The sequence below is a fragment of the Lissotriton vulgaris genome, chromosome 8, assembly GCF_964263255.1.
Source record: "Lissotriton vulgaris chromosome 8, aLisVul1.2, whole genome shotgun sequence".
Lineage (NCBI taxonomy): Eukaryota > Metazoa > Chordata > Amphibia > Caudata > Salamandridae > Lissotriton > Lissotriton vulgaris.
The window spans coordinates 572864847-572889861 of NC_141696.1; the positions used below are offsets into that span (position 1 = coordinate 572864847).

General features: G+C 43.2%; 1 protein-coding gene across 1 annotated transcript in view; it reads left to right on the top strand.

Annotated features, from left to right (window-relative positions):
* Positions 1-24101, top strand: part of LOC147697733 (coagulation factor X-like) — a 239371-nt gene extending 215270 nt beyond the window's left edge. The window contains exons 6-8 of the mRNA XM_086934405.1: positions 5203-5519; positions 9044-9161; positions 23260-24101. Coding sequence (XP_086790531.1) covers positions 5203-5519; positions 9044-9161; positions 23260-23807 — 983 coding nt within the window. The 3' untranslated portion in view covers positions 23808-24101. The remainder of the gene's footprint in view (positions 1-5202; positions 5520-9043; positions 9162-23259) is intronic.
* The last annotated feature ends 914 nt before the right edge of the window (positions 24102-25015 follow it).

A 25015-nucleotide genomic window follows, 5' to 3' on the forward strand; every position in this document is an offset into this window, starting at 1 on the left:
TAGAACCTTTTGCGCCGTTCTCAGGAGGCCGTAGCACAGGGCTGCTGTTTTCCTGGCTTGAGTCCTGATGCTGAGATCCTGGTCCAACCATATCCAAAGGCTCTTAATTTCTGATTGTGGGAAAGGGGCTGGGCCCATGCAAGAAGGCCACATCAGACTGGGGTTAAAACTGAAAGGGATTACCCAGATCATAATTTCAGTTTTTCCCCCCATTAAGTTTGAGCTGGGACTCATCCATCTAGTTTGAGAAGTCGCTCAAGCAGGAGTAAAGGGTATGGGTTTCCTGATTGGGTTGATTAAGCCCTACCACAAGCTGAGTGTCATCAGCGTAGGCGACTATACGAATACCATGTAGGTCTATTATGTATGCTAGCGAGGACATGTAAACATTAAAAAGGGTTGGGCTTAGCAAGGAGCCCTGAGGCACCCCGCTCTGAAGGAATGTAGGTTTGAAAATAGTATTTTCTTCAAAACCCTGATAGGTTCTACCCTCTATGAAGGAGGCTAGCCATTGGAGCGCCGTGCCATCCACTCCTATGTTCCTGAGTCGCTGGATCATAATCGAGTGATTTACTATATCTAAAGCGGCGCTCAGGTCAAGGAGTAGAATGACCGCCGAACCTCCTGAGTCTAGGATTTTCCTGCTCTCCTCTACCACTGCCAGTAGAGCTGTTTTGGTGCTTTGGCGTGGTCGGAAGCCCGTTTGCGAGGGACGGAACAGGTTATGGCTTTGTTGGAAACCAGAGAGAGTTGAGTTGAGGTGTTTCTCTATTACCTTGCTTATGGCCGAGAGAAGGGATATGGGGCGGTAGTTGCCCAAGTCTGTCGGGTCCAAGTTGGGCTTTTTTAGTAGAGCTTTGACCCTTGCCTCTTTCCACTTGGGGGGAACTAGTCCCGCAGTGAGTGAGGCCTTGATCAGATTAGTCAGGATGGGGGCTATAATAGGCATGACCTGTTTCAAGATGCTCAATGGTGCAGGGTCGGTGGGGGAACCACTCTTTACTGTGGTCTTCAGAGAGGTAATGGATTCTTTGGTCATAGGTGGAAAGTTGTCTAGGAGGTGCGCAGGGGGTCCTACTTGTGGCTTCGTAGGGAGGCGAGGAGGAAGATCATCATCGTCCTTGGTAGGGAGGCATTCAAGGATCAGCTGGATTTTTTTATTAAAGGACCCTGCAAGTTTGTTACACCGTATGCCAGAGGGGTCTGAAACTGATGTAGGGGGGGGGGCTTTAAGTAGCTTTTTGATGATATTAAAATTGTCTTTGAATGAGTAGGATGCGGCTAAGATTCTGTTCTCATAGTAGGATGCTTGCGCTTTCCTAAGTTCTGTTTTGTAGGCAAGAATGGCGAGTCTATAGTCCTGTTTTTTAGAGGGAAGAAAATCTCTCTTCCAATAACTTTCCTTCACTTTACATTGTTGTTTCAGGGTGCGTAAATCTGGGGTAAACCAAGGGACATTTCGGGGGACCGTCGTCCTCTTTATTTTGATTCTGGGAAGGAGCATGTTGAGTGACTCTTCGATCCAGTTGAGAAAGTCCTCATTAGCTAGTATTGGGCATTGGTTTAAGCTGGGTGTTGTCTTTTCCAGCTCCTGAGACCATTCCTCTATGGGGAGTTTATTCCAGGGGTGGCAGAGTGTCCAGGATGGCTGTATCGTGCGTCTGGGTGTCTGTGGTGACCAGAGCAGGCTTACCAGAGAGTGATCTGTCCAAGGTAGGGGGATAGGGTTGATACCCTTAAGGTCGGGCAAGCTAGAGAACACTTGGTCCAGAATGTGACCTCCGGTATGCGAGGGTGTGTTAACTCTTTGAGAGAGATTGAGAGAAAGAAGATCTCTGGTCAACTCACCAGCATTGAGAGCGAGAGGCTCATTGAATTGGAGATTAAAGTCTCCCAGGATCGTAAAATTACTCGATGCACTGGCTAGGTTGATAGGGGTTTCCAGAACGGATTTGTTGAATTACCCTATTGGCCCAGGCGGGCAATAGATCAAAATGCCTGTGAGGGCAATATGTGGGGAGAATACTATGAAGAAATGGCCATTTTCACAGTCTTCGAGGGGGGAGCCCAATAGGCAGCAAGTGAACTGATCCTTGTAAGCAATAGCGATCCCACCCCCTGGACCATTGGAGAGGTCCACTCTTTGTAACAAATAGCCAGGAGGGAGGGCTTGTGCGATGTCTGGCTTAGAGCAAGGGGAGAGTCAAGTTTCCGTAAGGAAAAGCACATCAGGGTCTTGGTCTCTGAGTAGCATCCAGATTTCTACAGTGTGTTTAGGCAGAGTTCTATAGTTGAGAAGTAGGAGACTGAATTTAACCTTAGCCGGAGTTGGGATGGGATTTTGAGTTGTAACATTGTGTCTACAGGTAGAACATTCATGCGGGATCCTATCTGGGAGGAAGATTTTCCCACTATGAGTTTTCGGGAGGTTATTTAGATTCCTAAGGTCAGTGCTGTTATATGTGTAACGGTCTGGGGCAAGTAGTGCAGGGGTTCTGGCCCCTGGTCCCGGCCGGGCGCGGATGTGCGCAGTTGGGCTTGCCTTTGGCGCGCCCGCTGCGCGGACGCGCAAACATGCACATTTAGTTGATTGCTACTACCTGCGTTCAGCCTCTAGAACGCTGACCCGGTGATGGCAGAGCGGAAGTGAGGGAGAAAGCCCCGATCCCCTAGAGCTCTGAACACAGCTCTCTTTCCCTGAAGCACAACACAGAGTGAGTAAAATCACATTCAATAATAAAAGACTTTAGCACAATTTAAAAGTAAAAAGTTTTTGGGGCAATTCTGGATTCTTATACCAAGACCGCACTGACCTGCAGCCGCACCTGCACGTGAGTATTCTGCTTCCGGCCTGTGTCGGTTCTAGGCGATCGCGTTAAAGTGCGTGTTTTAATACTTGCCACTACCCGATTTCAGCCACTAGAGCGCTGACCCGGTGATGGCAGAACGGAAGTGAGTGAGAATGCCCCCATCCCCTAGAGCTCTGAACACGGCTCTCTTTCCCGGACGTTTCTGTATGGGTGAGTGTTTGGTTGTCTGGGTACCTCTAAAGGTGTCTGAGTGTCTGTGTGGGTGGGTGAGGGGTGTGTGACTGCCTGTTTGGATGAGTGACTGGGTGAGTCTGTGGCTGTATGGGTTAGCGAGTGTGTGTGTGTGAGGGGTTGTATGGGTGAGTGAGTGTGTGTGAGGGGCTGTATGGGTGTGTGTGTGAGTGAGTGTATGTATGGCTGTGTCCATGATTAAATGCATGTGTCATTGGTATATGTGGGAGTAACTGAGTATGTGAAAGGCAGTATAAGTGAATTATGGGATATGTGAGTGAGTGTATGGGTGAATGAGTGAATGTGAGAGTTGCTGTATGAGTGAGTGTGTGCTTGTGTCAGTGACTGTATAGGTGAGTGAGTACACATTAGTATATGTTTGAATAGGTGAGTTAATGAGTGTGTGTAACTCTATGGGGGAGTAAGTGGCTGTGTAATTGACTGTATGGGTGAGTGAGTAGGTGTGTGAGTGAGTGAGTGTGTGCTTGTGTCAGTGACTGTATAGGTGAGTGAGTACACATTAGTATAGGTTTGAATAGGTGAGTTAATGAGTGTGTGTAACTGTATGGGGGAGTAAGTGGCTGTGTAATTGGCTGTATGGGTGAGTGAGTAGGTGTGTGAGTAGCTGTATGGGTGACTGACTCAGTGTGCGAGTGGCTGTATGTGTGTATGAGTGGATATGTCTGTGGGTGAATTTGTGAGTGAATATGTGCACTGATCTATGAATCAGTGTATGGCTGTGTAAGTACTGGTAAGGGTGTGTGAGTGGGTCTGAGAATGGTAGTGTGGAAGTTGAAGTGGGTTTACGAAAGGTGAGTGGATGCGTCAGAGATTCTGTGGATTATGTCATCAGTAATATTATTTGAGATGTCATCAGTGATGTTATCAGTGATGTGATGTGAGGTAGAAAGCAGTGCATTGTGGGGGTGCAAGTTATAGTTAGCTCACTAGCTATAATGTCCCTGTAACCTTAGGTTTGTTCAGTGAATTTTTATGGTTTTTAAGTATTAGTCATGTTTGCAGAGTGGGGGAGAACAGGGATTGGGTCTCTGACCATCTCTCAGGTATCCCGTTGTGTAGGACTTACAGGAGGTACCAGGAGGGCTTCTTGGCCCCCAAGGTCCCTCAGGTGTAAAGTGGACTTCATATCCCAACCAGTAGAGCACCACAAGCTGCGTTGGCAGAGTGGTGGAGAAAGGGGGCGTGACCTCCGAAGATCTCTTAGTATCCCGCTCTGTGGGACTTGATGGAGATCACAGGAGGGGTAGTTGACCCCCAAGGACATCCCCATTCCCCGGAGCCCAGCCTTTACATTGTTATAATCTTTTTTTACTGTAAAGGAGAGAGGCCATTTCAGCCCGAGACCCCATATCCCCCGGGGCCAGCCCTTTTTTAATTAAACTTTTCTTAAAAGAGGGAAGGAGGCCATGCTGTCCCCTACCCTGGCCAATTTGGGCCCCGGGGACCTCATCCCCCGGGGCCCAGCCTTTCATTTTTTTAAATGTTTTTAAAGAGGGAGGGGGCCATGCTGCCCCCCTCCAAGCTCAAAATTGGGCAACGGGACCCCACCCCGGGGCCTGTCCATTGCTATGTGCCATGGGAAGGATATATATATCCACTGTATGGGTTGTAAGGGGTGTGAAGATATCCTATTTATTTTTTTGCATTTCATCTTCTCGCAAGCAAGAAGTGGATTTTGAACCAGGATATGCATTGAATTAACACTTTTTGTGAAGTCTATGCATGTGAACCAATGTCTGAAGATGCTACTTGAACTGCTAAACCCTAACTGTCAAAGGCAAAGACAATATACAAAGTTTGACAAAAAACTTATCTTATAATGAATAGTAAAAGGTTCTGAAATTGAGGTTTGAGAATGTTTAAGATACTGTATTCTATCCAAAGCCATTTTATGTGCCACTGATGCCACAGAAGTTTTACGTCTGGAATTAATACAGCCTTTCTCTGTAGTTTGTGCTGCCACATAAACATTTGAATTTAACTTTTCAGTGGCTTCCCTGAGCAATTGTTTTTGTGTATATTTAAAAATGATATGATGTCATGTTTTGAAGTTTTGTAGCACTAGATGTAAAATAACAAATAAATGCATTTAATGATCATCTTACTGCATAGTTACCTACTTGTATTACATTTTTTTTAGGGGAATTTCCATGTGGGAAACGCCATGCGATCAGACGGAAGAGAGCAGTCTCACCTGATGAGCCCAGTCTGATTGACTCCAAAGATGATTCTAGAGTTCAAGTTGAGCAGCAGAATTTTACAGCTAGTAATAAAACCACCGACATTGAAAATGTTACTGCAGAGACAGTTAATGATACCACCCACAATGAAAATGTCACCACAGAGACAGTTGACGATAACTTCGCCTCATATTATCCAGTTGCTGAGGATGATATAGACGTTGACACTAGGATAGTTGGAGGGAGGGCCTGCTCTCCTGGTGAATGTCCCTGGCAGGTATGTACTGATCTCATCTTCAGTAGTTTTTCTATTCTTCATTAGTGATAAATAATATAGGGCCTGATTATGAGTCCAGCGGTCTTACTGCAATACTGCTGTGGTGGCTGTCCCTAGAAGACCGCAGCGGCAGCAGTCTCCCACCCGCCATATTATGATGTGTCTCCTGGCCCCGCGGTGGTACGTCTGAAAGCAGTGTATATTTTTTCAGATCTGTCTATGCTGGTGTGAATATTTTGCCTGCACAAGTGTTGAAAGTACACACATGCATGCCACATGAACAAATCTGTACTACCCATTGCTGGAGTCTGGACCATATGTGCCCAGTGCAGTCAATTGGTAAATGGTACAAACCAGACGTACCCGGATTTCGGTGCCACAGGGTTGTTTTCCTTGGGGTCAAGATGCTTCAGTGAAGGGGGGACCTGGGGAAAGGGATCCACATCAGTGACTTAAGGGAAGAAAAGGAAATGGTTGAGTATGCACTCCAATTCCTTTGATTCTTCCAACTCAGAGGAGCGGGTCCCACTGCCACGGTCGGCTCATCCAAAATACAACTTGTAATTCAGATGGTGGTGGGACTTCTCTGTACCGCCTATGACAGCTGCTTACCCCCGGCTGACGTTGAGGTGGCCGGCAAATGGCTGCAATTCTCGGCAGTGCTCAGCCGGTCTTTTGAACAGCAATCCGACAACCTTGTACTACAATGGGCGGACCGGATGCAACTGTGGAGTTGTAACCACCAAACTCATAATCAGGCCCTTAGTTATCAAATAGTGCTGTTGTTTGTTCGCTTTCTGACTCAAATGGGCCCTGCATCTTAACAAAAAATCACAATATTAATCCTAATTTGTTGAACATGTTCTAGCTCTATACGTTGAAAATGAGCCATCTGTACAATATAAAAATGCCACATTTTAAATGTCCACCAGCAGGTGAATATGTAGCAGAAACAGTCATAGCCAAACTGTGATAAAGTTTCTACAATCACAGCCAATGTATCACTATGCCTTGTTTCAATAGGAGCTGTCTGTGAACATTACTTAGTTATAGTAAATATCGTGTTACCCTATATGTTACCCCATATCCTCATGCTAATAATAGGGGTCTTCATTGTTTGGCAAGAGTAATCTAGCCACTTAGGACCCGAACAAAAGCCAAAGTTGCTGACTGGATAATCCCAGACAGACCAGATGCAGATACATGGAGTACACATCATATTAGCAACAATCCAGTCAGCTACGAGGCGGAGTGGCGGAGGAGCATTGCCCCACTGGCTGAGAGCCAGCAGCTGAAAAATAAAATGATATTTCATTATCGTTTTATTGTTCACCTGCTGAGGGAGCCAGCATATGCAGTGAGGGTTGGGGGTGGGCCAAGGGAGGGAGGAGCGGAATGCACTGCTAATAGTTTGGCTAGCCTTCTTTGGCTGGCCAAGCTGACATGTGCAGTAATGTTTCTCCAGCCCAGCTGTACAGGACAGCCAGGTTGGAGAAAAAGCACAGACCTGTGCCTGAGCAGAGCATCAAACCAGCCTGCTCAAGCAAATCCCCATGCTACTCTCCTAGCATGAGAGCAGCGCAGGGATTGCACAGGAAGTCTTTGATTCTGTGCCACAGTCTGCTGGGGCTAGGAAGCAGGCATGAGGTGGCAAAAGCAGCAACGGGTAAGTTTTTAAATATTTTATTATTTCACTCCCCCACGCTCTGCTTTCCCCTGTGCTCCTCCGTGCACTCCCCTCCCCTCCCCCCCACACGCTCCCCCACACCGACTCCGACCACCCCACCACATTCCATAAAACCAATAGTTTTCTTACAAATATCTTTTGGCAAATTCTGTGCTTATTGGGGTTTTTGTGGTTGACTCTTTTTTTGGTATGGTTAGGTGCCTCCTTTGAGAAGATCCCTGAAAAAAAAAATTCACAGCTTATTCACCCTTGAAACTGAGCGGCGTGGCAGTACTTGAGCTTGCAGTACTTAAGCAAAACTACTCCTGGCTTTCAAAAAATGTGGGATGATAATGCCTGCTAGCATTGTCTTTTTCGGGCTCTCCGCAGCTAAGTGAAAGGCAGCGTTGAATTTGTATACATTTTGCTTACAAAAAGGTTACGGGACCCAAAGATCTTCTTTTTAGTTCACTGCTGGTACTGCCAAATACTGGAGTTGCTCACTGTCACGCTTGCATAGTCTTTATTTTGCCTCATGCCTTTTTCTTCCATCACCCTGTACTTCCAGTCTCTTTATTTCACTCTTGCAGCCATGGTGTTTCCCTTGTCTCTGTTTACCTATCTTTCTCTTTTTACTTCTTTCTTCCTTTTATGCCTTTCTCTGTCTCAGCTTGGTCAAAATATAATGATGAAAAATATGCTCCGAAATTTGAGTGGTGGCAGTGGGGTAGCAAGGGGGGGGGGGGCACATGAGTTTTGGGGGCCGCAGTTCCCCCTGCTCTTCCCTGCGGCATAGCCAGCACCCTCCTGCTCTTACACATGCCACAAGGTTGGCCACCTCAGGTATTGCTAGCACCCGTCCCGCTCTTACATACGGTCGCAGGGATCGCTACGGACAGCAACTGGTCTAACTATGCGACTGAGGGCCATATGTATCAACATTCCGTTTTGCGATTCCTAAATAGCGATTTTTAAGGAATCGCTATTTAGAAATCACAAAATGGTATGTATGTAGAAAATCGCTTCTTTTTAGCGATTCCTTAAAATTCCATAATTGCGATTAGCAAATTGCTAATCTCAATTAAGGAATAATTTCCCATTCATTTCTATGGGCCAGGAGGCCCATAGGAATGAAGGGGAAATTGCGAATCGCAATTTGCTAATCGCAAATTGTGAATATTTTCAAGGGTGCAGGGGTGTCTCAAGAACACCCTGCTGCACCCCTGAAAATGACATGTGTGCGCATATGGCAAACATACATGCCTCTAAGGGCATGTATGAGCGTCACATGGCACCTTTTGATTTTTAAAATAATGCTTTTTTGAAAGAATTTGCAACTTACCACCAACTAAAAGTTGGTGGTAATTTGCGATTCCTTAATGGCATTTTGGAATGTTTTTTCCTTGATACATTGCATTTAAGGAATCGCAAAATTTGCAATTCCTTAAATGCAATTGCAAAATTAGGAATGGCAAATTTAGCGATTCCTTATTTTGCAACAAAAATGTTTCATACATACCATTTAGCAAAAATGGGTTCGCAAACGCCGGAATTCTGTGAATTTCGGCGTTTGCAAACCCATTTTGCCTTGATACATATGGCCCTGAGTGGTGGTACCTTCCACTACAACCATCAACTCAAACTACACACTGGTGGAAGGCTGTCTAAAGGAAGTTGCCAAATTGTATGCATTAGTTAGCCAGAAAGCATTCCGATCAAGGGTCTCAAACTTTAACCAAGGCCCTTCTGTGATTTATGTTCCAGTTTCTATGTGAAGCTTAGCATGGCGCTGAAGTTGTTTTCCCTACTTGCCTGACATAAGTGTAATATTAAAGGCAAGCATGTTTGATTGTTTCAGGCTCTCTTGGTGAATGAAAATCAGGAAGGATTCTGTGGTGGGACGATTCTGAATCAATACTTTATACTTACTGCAGCTCACTGCATGAACCAGTCCAAATATTTTGAAGTTGTTGTCGGTAAGTAAAGACATGTATGTAACAAGGAGCTATACATTTGCTATTATGTCCAGATGCTTGACTGATTTATATGTATTCTTTTTCTGTTCAATATCAAGTTTAATATACATGGATTCCCATCATAAGTCCTTGTTCTGAGTGCCAGACAAACCCGATCAAGGTGCAAACAGAAGTCTATACTTGAATCGGGATTCTGAATTTTGTGGTAGCTGCCACACATCCTCTTTTTTTCGCCAAAACAATTTGCCAGAAAAAAAGGCAAAATGTGGTAATTGGGTGCAAACTCAAATAACACATACTAAGCCTCATCCCAATCAAGGCACGTCAAAATGGGTGGGTACTGTTGCATCTTGTAATACCGTCAATACCCTTCATAAGTAAGATTATCAAAACCTTCGCACAACTCAGAGCAGCACCCATTACAAAAGAATGCTTAGAATAACTGTAAAACGTGTCTTACTTTGAATGTATACTGTACAGAGCAGCAATCATACAAAGTGGGAAAAACTAGGAGAAATAATAGCATCTATGCCTGCTTTCAAGTGGCGTTATTTTTTTCGGTGCAAAATCCTGTCTACTATATTTTGTAAATAGAGTTTTGCGTCAAAAACCATGGATGGTTACATGGGAACCTCCATTACCACCCATGCAAGAACCCTTTTAGACAGATTAAGTAAGTAAATGATTTTAACCTGCCTAGGTGGGACATGTACCTCACTGCAAAGAGGTTGTCCATTCTGAGAAGATGATTTGCAAAGGACTACATTGCAAAGGAACTACTTTTGAGCTATCAAAACAAAGTTGTCCAGGTAAACTAACAATCTCATACACTCAGATTGAAGGAAAACAGCGTTGAGAAGCTTTGTGGATTTCCTAGACCCTGGAGAAAGACTAAAGGAAAGTATGGACAACTGATCAAAGTGATCTTAACAGAGAAACCAAAAGCATTTTTGTATGAGGGTGTCTATATAGAACAGTAAAATATACGTATTTCAAATCTAAAAGGCCCTGAAAAACGGAATGTCTTGATTTTGAACTGACGATAACCACAGGAACTCAATTAGTGAAGATCCATAATTGGGCATATTTTTTTTTTCCAAGAAAAATGTTGGCTACGAAGCCCGGATAATGCAAATCTGTGAGTTTATTAGCCCCTTTGGAAAATAATTATTGAACTTCTGAATCCACAGGGAGAGCATTCTGATTTGAAAGATCAAACAAGTTTAGAAAATAAACTTTTAATTGGCTTTGAGTAGATTTCAATATGAAAACATTACACGGTTTGTAAAATCTAAGCATATTTTGCCATCTCTGGTCAATTTTTTAAAGCAAAGCTTTTCTACCTCCATGGATGGTAGTACCTGGTTGAACACTAACCTGTATTTGCAGAGGCTCTTGATTGGACCTGATGTAATGATGTCTATAAATGCTGTTCCATTGGGGTAAGAAAGCTCGTTTTGTATAAGGATAGTGGCAGTTACCTTTGGAGTTGTCATTGTTAGTATAGATGAATTAAGACCTGTGTTGAGTAAAAATTGGCCGGCAGAGTGGTGCTTGGGTCCAGCGGTACGGGTATATACCCAATAACCTAACACTTCCCTGAAAGAAAGCTAGGTTTTATGTATAGAAGCAAACATCATCACATACTTGGCTGTCTTCCAGATAAAGCTTTCTCCAAAGAGGAAACATCGAGCCTTTAGGTCTGCTTCAGATGAAGCCAGCCAATATAATGTTGAGTCTAACTGTAGAAGCATTCCTGTTGCTATAGGTGGGGATCATTGGGGCCCTCAGCCCATGTGAGAGGGCAGGGGAAATTTGATCAGGTATATTTCAGGACCTATTAAAACTAAACTTCACCCCAGGTGCAGGACACTGAGCCATGCAACACTGGCAACAGTAGTATTCGCCTGGGATACTTGTAATGAGGGTCTGACACAGTAAGGCCACGTTTTCCTTACATTTGTGCAACTCAGCAATGCACAACTATTAGAAAAATTGCATGATTGTAAAAAATAGTTCAGGGCTGAATTTACTGTGTATTGTGTACCTAAGCCATCAGTTGCAGTTGACCATAATATGCCATCGTAGTGCAGCACTAGACCTGCTTTCATGTTGTGCTGAGGAACAGAGGGGAGGTGCACACTCCAGCAAAAATCTCTACATGAAGACAATCGCCCAAGTGTTTCTCATATACTGTATGCAAATTTACTGAAAATGCACATTTTATCCATAGGACAATCCCATGATATTCCTTGCACTACCGTCAAATTTCAGTGGAAAAAATCGTGATTGCAAAAAGTTGTTTTTCACTGTATTTGCATCACTTTGCATCACATTGTGTTACTTAGCTTCTCACAGGTCACTGATGTGGTAAGGTCTGCTCTACCTTAAGTATAGAGCAACAATCCACACCCTGGATTATCACATTTACTTTGTAACAGGAATTAATAAAAAGCAATAAGAAGGGAGCCATTTATACTTTACTCATGAAAACCATGGAATGAAAAGGACCAAATGGAAATGGTGACAGTAATGTTGATGCTGAATATGTTGATGCTGAACAGCTGCTGCTCAAGGGGGGTGACCCTTCTATTCCAGCCCACGCACTACGGCCTGATCCCATAAGTGTCACCCAGCCAGCACCCTGCGATCCGACCTCAAACAGTCTAGAAGGGCTATCAGAAGCCCACTCGAAGGATATCGAACGCGGGGCACATAACGAGCATTTAGCGCATACAATGCCTACAGTGGATATCGAGCTGGACTCATATGAGGATTACGAGGCTGAGACGGAGACCGAGGATGACTTTACTGCCTACCCTCTTGGGGGGGGGGTGTATCTCTAAGGTTAAGGCTAAGGGCAAACAAAAGGCAAGGAGAGATAGCAAGGCCGGTGCTATCTCTAAACGGTCAAAACCAAGCAATAACCTAGCTTTAAGGAAGAACATGCCAGACAAAAGCCCACTCAGAAAATGGATCGAAGCAAAGGGCCTGGTCAAAACCATGACGCTAAGGCTCTCAGGAGCAAGCCCCACAGACTCTATACCAGTACTGATCACTCCAGATAAAAGCACTTTAATTGACCCTGTTAGTCTGCCTCTTGAGGACTTGACAGAGGAAGTACAGTCTCAAGAGCAGGGGAATTTGCCTGCTTCGTCTGATATTTCGGAACCAACACCGGCCTACACAAATGACATTTTGCATCCTAACATTAAACTAACCACCCATACAATAGCAACGCCAGCTCCCCTTCTTTGGAGGGGTCAACCTCCGGTTCTGCCTTAGCCTCTTCTTCGCCTGTTAGGGCCAAAAACAGGTGCAACCCACCAGATGAGGTATCACGAGTCAAGACTCAAGAACGGAAGCAGCCAACACCTCCCCTCTGGATGAAATACTAATGATACTGAGTAAGCAGTTGAGCAACCAACGTGCAGAAGCACAGGAGTACTATCTCCAACTTAGGGAGGATAACAACAAGATGCAATCCTCTCTATGTGACCTTACTAATAAAATCGGTGGGATCTCGCAAGAAACCACGGAACTACAGCAACGGGTGGTACAGGTGGAGGAGTCAACCACTAAAATAACAGGAGTAGTGGAAAAGCACGATGACCAGCTGACTGCATTACAGTTAAAAGTCGAGGATTTGGAAAACAGGCAGAGACGATCTAACCTAAAACTTTTTGGTATTCCGGAGAGATCCGAGGACTCAGACCCGAGGGCGTACATTGTAGGGGTACTCCAGAAGGCTTTTCCTGACTTGGCAGATTGGGATTGGGACTCACAAATTCAACGGGCCCACCATCTGCCTTTGTTTCAAAGAAATAGAGAGAATCAGTTCCCACGCCCCTTTCTAATTTACTTTGACAATTTTATTTTGCGTCAGTCGGTCTGGCAGAGAGCCCACCCTAACTCTCCAATAGCTGTAGGGGAGTTCTCGTTTTTTGTACGATCAGACGTAAGCAGGGACACCATGGATAGGAGGTGGCAGCTCCGTAAATTGATGGACCCCATTAAGGTCTGTGGAGGGCAGGTGTTCCTCCAAGAACCCGCCCGTCTTAAGGTTACTAGAAACGGGCGGACACATATCTTTAATGATGTTAAGGAAGCAGAGGCTTATCTCTCTATTATCAGCTCTTGCCAGAGCCAGAGCCAGACTTAAAACAACTACAATTAGCCCTAAGGGTGGTGATTAATCTATCAAAAGCGAGGATGGGGCGTACAAACACATAAAGGGGAATGAAAAAGGAGAAAGGAAGGAAAGGGAGGAAAAGAAGGAAAAAGGAAAGAAAAAAGGGAAAAAAATATATATATATTTTTTTTAGAAATAGGATTTAGTTTAGAGGGCTTAATAGGGGGTCACCCCTTAGTATATGATAAATCTTTATTGAGTTCCATTCTTATTTAATTTTTGCTTAGTATGCACAATGATGTTTGATAAGGGGGGGGCAGGAGCCTCTCAGGGTGATCCACCACACGAGCTGCCTCACCAACGGCAGCTATAGCTGGAGGGTGGTTCTTCCCCGGCCGGGGTGAGAGCCAGGGGGGTGGGAGGGGGGTGGGACCCCTTCTCCGCAGGTTGGGGGCAAGGGGAGCGGGGGGGGAAATCACATAGAATTTGTTTGCTGGCTGACAGGGGAAAATGTGATGAAGAATTTGATAAAGACATCAAATCACTGTTTATTGAATGATTTATCGGCTGTGTTAGGTTTTTGAGGGACCAAGACCTATTATTTGATTATCTGAAGGGGGGATCGATTTTTCTGTTATTTTATAAATGCATGTAATAAAATGTCTAGCTTGGAACGTAGCGGGGCTCAACAGTAAAAACAAAAGATCTTTGGTGTCAAAAGAGCTAAAACTACATAATCCCCATTTTTGTTTATTGTCAGAAACTCACATTATATGGAAGGATAGGAAAATATTAAGTCAAATGGGGTATGACATTTTGGTCTGCTCTACCTTTGGGAGCCCCACAAGAGGGGTAGCTATCCTTAAGGACAGGTGATTTAGGGTCGAAATAATGCTAACTGCCCACGATAAGGACGGCAGATGGGCTATTGCACAAATTAACTATGAAAACAACAAATATGTTCTGTGCGTGGTTTATGGTTCAAACTTAGATGAACCAATTTATTTCGACTAATTAAATATGAAACTTTTGGATTGGGAGGGGGAAATCATTATAATGGGGGATTTTATTTGCATCATGGACTATAAAATTGACACAACTAAGCTGTGTACACATCAGAGGATGCATAAGACCAGGTCATCTATATTAGACTTATGTCGGACTCATAATATTAAAGACGCTTGGCGACATCTGCACCCAAAAACACCAGGGTATACATATTACTCAGCGCCCCATAAGGTGTGTACCAGATTGGACATGGCATTAGTTAGCGATGATTTACTGCAAACTAGCTCCATGATTCTATGCCCCCGAATTACTTCAGACCATAATGCACTAATATTGATATTTGATACTTCAAGCATTAGGACACCCCCTAGACCATTCTCTTTTCCTAGATATTTAATTTCAGACTCAACTTATATGACGCAGCTTAAAGTCCATCTCAATGAATTTATAAATATTAATAAGAACTCAACTGGGTGTTGTATGGTATGGGATGCCTGCAAGGCCAGTATCAGGGGTTTTACGCAGGCTTATGTGATCAGGCAAAATGCAGAACGAAGGCAACACAAGATCATGCTACTAGCAAGTATAACTAAACAAGAAGAACTGCTGGCCTCAGCGCTTCAGCTTAATCTCCCAACAATTATAGAAATCAGCCTTAAACTCAGTGCGCTTAAAAACGACATAAAATCTAATTTTATTCAAAAAAGTAGCACCAAGATTCATAAATTTAAAATTGCACAATACGAGGGGGGATAAAATTGGCAAAATCCTGGCTTATAAAGTCGCCGAAGATAGAGCAGACACTCTAATCTCTAATATCCGGGGGCATGGTAACAAACTATACAACCAGCCACAAGATATACTCAAGCAATTTGCCGATTACTATAGAAATTTATATACCCGAGACAACCCTGTAAACCATGATCTAATCCGGGAATATGTTGAAGAATACTCAATTAACACAGAGAACATCTCAGGCATGGGCTCACTGTCCGACGATATTACGATGGTAGAATTACACCAGGCCATCAACTCCCTGCCTATTGGAAAAGCGGCAGGAGAGGATACTATACCTCTGGAATTATACAAAGCCTGTAGAATGGAATTTGAACAGTTACTTCTGGAAGTTATGCAATCAGTTGGGCTAAACGGAACGGCTCCCAAATCTTGGAATAGGACAAAAATAATTTTCTTTTTAAAGAAAGATAAGCCTAAGGAGGAGAGAGGGTCATATCGACCGATCTCCCTGATAAATACTGATGCAAAAATATTCGCCAAAATTATGGCACTTAGACTCGTCCCTATCATGCCCCAAATTGTTAACCCACAACAACACGGGTTTATCTCCGGGAGAGATACTATGACACATGTAAACATGGCCATCACGGCGTTTGATGTTGCGGAGACTGAGTCGACCCCACTCGGCATGATCTTATTAGATGCTGAAAAAGCTTTTGACCGAGTGGGGTGGGACTATCTCTGGAGCGCGCTGTCTAAAATGGGTTTTGGGGGGAACTTCCTGAAGGGTATACAGGCACTTTATGATAAGCCTACCGCCTGTATCAGCTACGGGGGCTTGACTTCTTCAGAATTTCCAATTATGCGTGGGACCCGTCAAGGCTGTCCCCTCTCACCTCTTTTATTTGCCCTTTCGTTAGAACCTTTTTTGCTTGCCTTTCACTACCAAATCTTGATTGTACCTTTTAGCTCCGGCTCACAGGAGCTGAAAATGACAGCTTACGCGGACGACATTGCCGTTTATACCTCCGACATCGCTGAAGCATTGAAAGGGATCTCTATAGAGGCTGGGAAATTCGGGAAGGTGTCTGGCTATAAGCTTAATCCACAGAAGACACAAGTCATAGCCAACTACTCCCCTACCGCGGCTGTTCCCGAGATTTGTAAAGATGCTACCTACTTAGGGGTCAAAATAACGGCCAAAATACAAGATATTAATAATATAAACTACAATGAGCTGATCAAACAAACTATTCTACTATTAAAAAAGTGGAACAGATTGCCCCTGAATCTGATTAGTAGAATTAATCTCATAAAGATGAAGGTTTTGCCAAAGTTTGTCTATTTATTCCGATCCATCCCACTGGCACTAAATAATCAGTTCTTTCAACATCTAGATGGAGTATTGAGTAGCTTTATGTGGGGTTATAAAAAGGCCAGAAGGTCATTAAAAATGCTAAAAAATAATACAAATGAGGGAGGGCTGAACTTTCCAGATTTTAAATTGTATTTCTGGTCTGCGTTCATTACACGTTTGCGTTCCTTACTTCACGGAGAAAGAGCTCTATTTTTTCACTTTTTTATGTTGAAACAAGACTCACATTTGTTTTTGCTTAGAGTTAGTGACTCGAATTATTACAAGAGGGTGAGATTTAAGACCGCCAGAGACATTGTTAGGATCTGGGGCAATGTACTAACATTCTGCAAAACATCTTTTTTTCACCCAAAGCTTCCGTTATGGGGTAACCCAGGCCTCCCGGCTATCTTTACGGATAAGATTACTCATAAATAGCTGCATCTAGCTGTGGGTCCTACAGGCCAATATCTATCCTGAAGTCTGATTATAACATTTTCGCCTCAGTTGTGGCCACAAGACTGGGGCGAGTAGCTGGAGACATCTTGCATCAGGATCAGAGGGGCTTTGTTAGGGATTGACAGCTCTCAGACCTGACGTATGACTTGATCGGAGCTATTGATATTGCATCTACTCAATCTCTCCCTCTGGCAGCATAGGGGTATAAATCAAATCGTTAGTTAATCTGTTTACTACGAAGGTTGGTCTGGAGCTCGTTAGATCCTGACAGCGCGCCGCATCAATCGGTCCCGCTGCTCCTCCACACAGCGGTGCTGGGAAACGTTCCCTTTTCCTGATGGATCTACAGGATTTACCATTCACTGTATCTTGAAGCATATGCTTTTGTTAATCACCAGACTTAAAACATTGATACCCCCACCCCCGCCCTGAGGAAGACCTGCTGCTGAAGACCACACTCACCCTTATGCAATAGGGTCGAAACGGCGACGCTCCTGAATAGGCCTACACTCTACATCTGCCCCCTACACCTGACTCACAGATGAAGTTACACTGTGAAGAAGAACAGTTTAACTAATGTACTGTACGCAACTGTGCTTATAGGGGGAGGCCTGAATATCTTAAGGGAGACCATTTCAACCTATGCTGGTTCCCTAATGTCTTAAATATTTGAATTTCCTCAATGTAACGACAACTGCTTCTTCTTTTCCTTTTCTATTCTTTCACATGAGCACTAAAACTTTTCACGTACCTCTTTCTCCCTGATAATAACCGTGTGGATAAAACATTGTACATCAAAATAACTAAAGTGTGTTTCTTTGAAATAACTCAATGTGTGACTGAATACATTTAAGGTATCAGTCTTTTGAAAGTGGCCTTGCTATTTCTTTGTGTGCTTATGATCTTATGTGCCTAAATGACTATACTCATTCAATGATGCTGTTTTGAACGTAAGCTACAACAGTCTAGGACCATTGTTTTTCTGTACTGACTGATGCCCAGGTCCTTTTGACTTTATAGGGTAACCCCATTTATGATAGTGGTTGAAATGATATGGGCAGCCCTCCGGCCTGCAAGTATATTGAAAGAAGTGCATCCTGGTCTCGCTGACTGGTAATGCAGAGGTGAGTAACTGGAAGATCCAGATTATTGTTAGTAGGCCAACCTTCTCATACCTGGGAATACACATTTCCCTGCTTCCGGCCCTCACCAGGTCCTTTATTCTCACCCTCCATGGTTGCAAGGATGCAGAAAGACCTCACAAAATGGGCCCAGCAGCCCCTTAGTATCCTAGGAATGGTAGTGCTTTTCAAGATAATGGTGCTGTAGCACTGATTTGGGGAAATCTGCTCAGTCCACCTTTGATGGGGATATGGCAGCCTCAGACGAACAGCTATATTACTAGGCCTCGTAACTAATGGTTTCGAATGATTGGCCCCACGGCGAGCAGACCCACCCTTTCAGACTGAAGTGACATTCATGGCTCATGACAACATTATGAGGATGATGTGATACGGGGCTCCTGTGCTTGCTCCCTTCTGGAGCTTTCAAGGGTGGTATTCTTGGTTTGGAGGTTGGTGCTGAGCTGGATTGGGTGAGACAGGAAGATTACTCCTCAGCCCACCTCTGGAGAGCAGTTGGCTGGGATGGTTTGCATGCCTCATTGACATTTCTAGGATGGGTGAATGTATGAAATCGATTACAAACAGGTTCAGGCAGACCTTTATCTGCTGCAATCTCAATTTTATAAGTTCCTACAGCTTCTTTATGCCGTGATATCTTATAGGGGCTGTATAGGGGTGCCACCCGCATTTAGCCCTCTAAAAACCCAGCTACTGATGAGGCCCATGAGTCAGGGAGGCATTTCCAGCATCTATAAATCCTAAGCCATCATCAATTCACCAGATCTGCTCATCCCCATGACGTCCAAATTGGAATTATGGGTGGGTCTCCTGGAAAACAGTGAATGGAAGTAGGTCGCTATGGCCCTAAGGGAGCTGACAATTTGCTGAAGGTTCTGATCGATTCAAATGAATTTTCTGCATATCACCTACTTGACACTGATGAGCTTGATGAGGGTTCATCGTAGCTCCTCCCTTGCTTTCTCATGTTGTGGCAAGAAAGGCACTGTCTTCTTTCATGCGGTTTGGTCCTGCCCTGTTAGTGAACTCTATTGGGTTGCCATCTTCAACTCACTTCCACAAGTTCTGGAGCAACAATTGAACCATTACCGCATGTGTCTATTTTTGGTTTATTGCAAGATCTGGATAGGGGTTGAAGGGAGCACTGATTGCTAAAAAGAGATGTTGCTTGGGCTTGGAACTCAGCCAACCAGACCCCATTGATAGCCTGGTGCAAGGCATTGGACTGATGTGCAAAAATGCATAAACCAGCAAGTGTGGCTCTGGATTGCCCACGCAAATATAAGAAAATTTGGAACATGAGGTGGGGCTATTACGGTGACCTTTTTGTAAACAATTAATGCGAGGCTTTCAAAACTGCTGTGTTTGATTTTGTGTGCTGTAAGACTTATTGTTTTCTTTCTGTACAAGATCAGTAAAATGTGATTTATTAAGAATTACTTATACTCTGAATTTGCTCAATTTCTTGTGAATATTAATACTTTTTTGGGGATCCCCTTTCAGGAATTAAGGGGCATATTTATGACATTGCCACTCAGTGGAGCGCAGCAAGTCACCTCGCTGGACTGCGTGACAGAGAATGGATATGGAATGTGTTGTACTTAAAGGAATACAGCAGTTTCATGCCTTTTCCCCTAAACTGGCTCCATTTTGGCTCCCCAATGCCAACTCAGACACCCTTGCACCATGGTGCAAGGGTGCCTTTTTGCATGCAGGATTGTGCAAGAAGGGGCACCCTCCTGCACAAAACAATTGCGAGAGGTATATTCCTGCAGAATGCAGCATATATAGAAAGAGGAAGTAACGAGGAGAAATACAGACATTTTTCCTTGTTACACCTCTCCTGGGAAGGTGTATCTTTTTAGCGCATCCCCAGGTTTACCAGTTCTGGTAAATCTGGCAATGCATCAAAAACCAAGGCAGTTGGGTGGTAACACCCAGGAAATACTCATGGAACACCTCCCTAGCACAGATTAAGGCAATGCAGCTATTTACACTGTGTTGCTTTACTGAAGATTTATTAAGCCACTCAGAGCCACGCAAAGTGGCCTTGCATGGCTTGATAAATTAGATTTTTCAGTTGTGTCGTATATATACCACATTATGTGGTGGAAGCGCGACACAACTGGGGTCATCAATATGGCCCTAAATAAATAATGCATTGAGAAAAAATATTTTTCAAAGTATCCCTTGAAATTAAAAATTCTCATGAATGTGAAACTTTTTCTTCTTAGAATGCTAACACTTCATAAATCTATGAGCTGGTAATTTTTCGAAACACTGGTGTTTAGAGGTTGGCTAAAATTGTTCTGAACATTTGAGGTTGGCCAGAATTGTCCTGAACATTGTCCATGGGAACTTAGGGCCTCATTAGGATGGCCGGCGGATGGCCCCCGTAGGGCCAGTGGTAGTCACCGCCGGCCGGGCGGGGGCGATCCGCCCGCCATCCTTGCAGAAATTACCCCCGCCATATTACAATGGCTGTGGTGTCTGACATGTCGACCGGGCGACAAAGGGTTCAATGGTGGCGGTGTCTGAAAGACACTGCCAGCCATATTAGAATGTGCCTTTGGAAATGCCTTTCCATGGTGGCATTGCCGCCACAGAAAGGCATGCGGAGTCTGCTTGGGGGGCCCATTGTGGGCCCCCAGGGACTCCGGGGCAGTAGGGGGTGCACATGGGGGGTACCTATGGTACCCCCCTGCATTTCAATCTACAACATGGCAGGCACTGTGCGGTGCCTTTCACGTTGTGCATTGAAAAGCACAACATGCATTTTTGGTATTGTGGCGGGCCGTGCTTTCAGCACCGCCCGCGCAATGTTAAAAATGCGGGATGCACCAGAGTGGCAGGCGTATCCTAATGGGATGTATGGGACCACTGCACCCTTAGTAGGCGGTTCCATTTCCCACAGGTATGGCGGGTGGACAAAGTCTGCCCACCATACTAATGTGCCCCTAAGTATTTACCTAGTCAGTTGTTGGCCACTAGTACCTGTTTCCTGTTTAAAGTGATACATTATGCAGAGGTCAGTAAGACACCCCTGACACTTCTTTGTTTAATGCTGGGAAGGGTTTTGCCCTGGTGAACTGGGACTTCTTGAAAATGGTACATATTCATATCCGTCTCTCCTCCCAGTTCACCGGGTTACTTGGATCTTTGTTCAAGGGTTCCAAATCTAGCCTTATCTTTAAGGAAAGTATTAGTGGTAGTTTCTTGGCTGAGCAAGCTACTTGACTGACCTGTCCTCTTTCTCCTCTATTAATTGCATTGTGCACCTAGCCAGAAAAATCAGGGATGATCTTACAGTCCTTATTAGTTTCAATTTGGATGACATGGCTATCTTTCTACATCAGGAATGTGGGGGGAGTATGCAGTTCCTATAAGGGGGTGTTAGGGTTTCTAATAGGTCTGTATGGGTGGAACCCAAGAGGTAATTCCCTTATTGGAATGGGGGCTCTCACACACTCCAAAGTGTGTCATGCTTCATCATACTGCTTTTGCTCCTTGTCTAGCTAGCGCTGCAATGCTTGATGGGCACCCTCGAGAGGGCTGTTTGATTGAGGTATTTTTTCCAAAAGAAGCCGTATGTGAAGTGCCTGTGTAGGACCCTAAATGTAGATGTGTGATTAGTGAGTATAGGAGTGGAGTGTGGCTAAAAAGCAACAGGTGAATCTCAGGACTAAAGACTATTTATTCGATGAGTGAATTTTTCTGGTTAAAAAGAATGTGTGCTACCATGAAAGGTAATGATCTAAGTGAGTCAAAAAAATCAAGAGGTCAATATGTTTCTTGCCTCAAATTACCAATGAATGATCTGGGCAATTTCGGGGATTGAATTCTATCTACACAATGCTTGGAACCATTAATATGCAGTACGTGATCCAGGCAGTTGGAGCTTGTTTACAAATTAGACCGAAGAAAAACCTGACTAGGCTGACCTTTTGGACCTAATCAGGTGGACCCAATTGTGGTTAATCTTCTGCCTCCTCGAGGTCATCTAGAGGGGCATGCTGTATTTCAGCATAATAGTCCTTGTGAAAATATTGCAGCAACCTACCCTTCCTCCAGCACCTCGTCCTCATCAAGAAAAGTTAGCTAGACTATTAAGGATGCTAGAGTAATTCTCCTCCATTTCTGGCTATAGCATAAATGTGCTGAATATCAAAGTGTTCTTCTTGAACTCACTAGAGACTACATTTCTTCTGTCCCTAAAGGGAGCAATAATTCCTACACTGTTTGATACTCTAGGTTATGGTCAAGAATTGATTTAATATTTTTGTAAAAATTAAATTATCAGAGCCTTTTGAAAAAGGACTTGCAGGCTGAGCAAACTATTTCAATATAATTAATAAACACAATACATCTAGTAAAAAGAGCCATCAAACCACCATACTAATTTCTGTTCCATACTCACTCTGTCCAGATCAAGCCTAATTTTTCTCATATGATGAATCAAATTATAGGGAGTGTTTTTGTCAATGATGAAGTCCCAACTGGAAAAGTGGGTAGCAAAGAGCGGAATAAAAAGTACTATAAAATGATATGAAGCCTTACTGGAGCTGCATCTGATTTCAACTGCTCCTAATCTCAGAAGATTGCAATATTCAATATCAGTTTTACTATACATGTGTGTGAAAAATTACATAAAATGGGCATAGAACAATTGCCTGATAAATAACAGCAACATGGATTTGGCATTGTCCCCTGGTAATGATATTCTGGCTATAGGTGTTTGGGAGGTTCATTAAACCATATATAAAGTTGTCCCTAACTCAGGATTATGGAGTATAGGCACACCCAACACAATTTACATACATTGAATTTCATGGGTTCACTGGTTGATAGGTCCATCATTGCACAACTGTGGAGATTTTAACAAATTGTAGGTATTGAAAACTCAAAAGTCAAAATGCAATATATCTTGCAGAGAGAGAAGTTCTCTAAAAGAAGGTAGATGAGGTCAAGAACTCTATAAAGACCTTGGGGACCTTGTGAGGAATTTATGGGCTTTATTATCCAATTCAATTGATTTATTTGGCTTTTTTTTTCTAGAGGTGTGCACAATTATTTAATTACAATACTTGGTATTTTTAATCAATTACAAAGGTATTTATGGTGTTTTACCTCTGCATGTTATTTTTCCACAATGATTACAACAAAAATCAAATGAAAAACTTGGTGCAATGTTTATCTTGAAATACATGTTTAGGTGAGTCCATTGTCACTCACAAATGTTAACTATATTATTATATCTCCAATTAGGGGAAGTTGACACAAAGAAGAAAGAAGGCACAGAATCAGTCCATAAGGTGGAGAGAATAATCACACATCAAAAATTTGTCCTGCAAACCTATGACTATGACATTGCTTTATTGAGATTGAAAGAGCCCATAAATTTCACTCGGTATGTTATCCCAGTGTGTATCCCAGAAGTGGACTTTGCCGATGATGTACTCATGGCTCAAGAGGCTGCAACAGTAAGTGGTTTTGGGGTCATCCAGCAGAGGGGCCAGCAGGCCTTCAAACTCCAAGTTCTCCAGGTTCCATACATTGACAGGCAGCAGTGTATTGAATCCAGCACCTTCGCCATTACAAAGAACATGTTCTGTGCCGGCTATGACACAGAGGTCAAGGACGCATGCCAGGGGGACAGTGGTGGACCCCATGTTACCCCGTACCGAGACACCTTTTTTATTACAGGAATAGTGAGCTGGGGAGAAGGTTGTGCAAAGAAAGGAAAGTATGGTGTTTACACCAAGGTGTCAAAGTTTCACAAATGGATAAGAGCTGCAATGAAGATTAAGTCATAAAAAAAGTAGCACAAAAAGAATTAACAGAGGTAAAATACTATTGTCTGATAACCACTGCATGATAACACACAGATGGGACCTATGCTTCTGGTCTATGCCTCATGTTCAGTCACAATAAATCAAGTACAATAGACCTTCAAAAAGTGCCATACTATAAGACACCAAGAAAATGCACCATTTATTGAGAGGATTGGCCCTTCTGTATTCTGATATTGTATTTTATTTTATAGATCCTTTATCTACTGCCAGAGCATTATCCGTTTATGAAATAAACTGAAATAAATAGCAATAAAACATGTTCTTACTATCGGAGTATGTTTTTAAAAGGACACACACCTTTCTCTGATCAATCAAAAGACTATAACATAGCCCAAGAAAGGGTTCACTGACACAACATCGATGTAAAAAATATCAAGTAAAAAATATAGACAACAAAAATATTGACTCCTATACTTAAACAGGTAAGTACAAAAATATCGACAAAAAATATTGATGTATAAAATATCGATTTTTATATAAATACAAAATAATATATATTAACTATATTAAATATTATATACAATGTTACAAAATAAAATACATTTAATACACACTTCAATAAAATGTAACTAATACACTTAATAAAAAATAGACACACAAATAATAATTTATACATATTTATTTAGGAAAGTGTTGGATGGCAAAGGGGAAGCAATTACTATTCCCACTCAAGTGAGTGCAAAAGTAGGGTAAGTGTAGGATAGCGGAGGAATTAAATTTACAATTCCAACTCCAGTGAGTGCAACAGTAGGGAAAGTGTTGAATAGGGAAGGGGTAAAAATGACTATTCCCACTCCAGTGAGAGCAATAGTAGGGATATTGTTGGATAGCGGAGGGGAAATAATTACTATTCCCACTTCAAAGAGTGCAACAGTATGGAAAGTGTTGGATAGCGGATGGGGTAAAAAATACTATTCCAACTGCAGTGAGTGCAACAGTAGGGAAAGTGCTGGATAGCGTGGGGGTAAAAATCACTATTTCAACTCTAATGAGTGCAACAGTAGGGAAAGGCCTGAATTGCGGCGAGGCAAAAATTACTATTCTCACTCCAGTGAGTGCAACATTAGGGAAAATGATGGATACCAGAGAGACAAAAATTACTATTCACACTCAAACAGTTAAAACAAAAATAAAAAATATTAATAACTTAAAAAATAATAAACATGTAT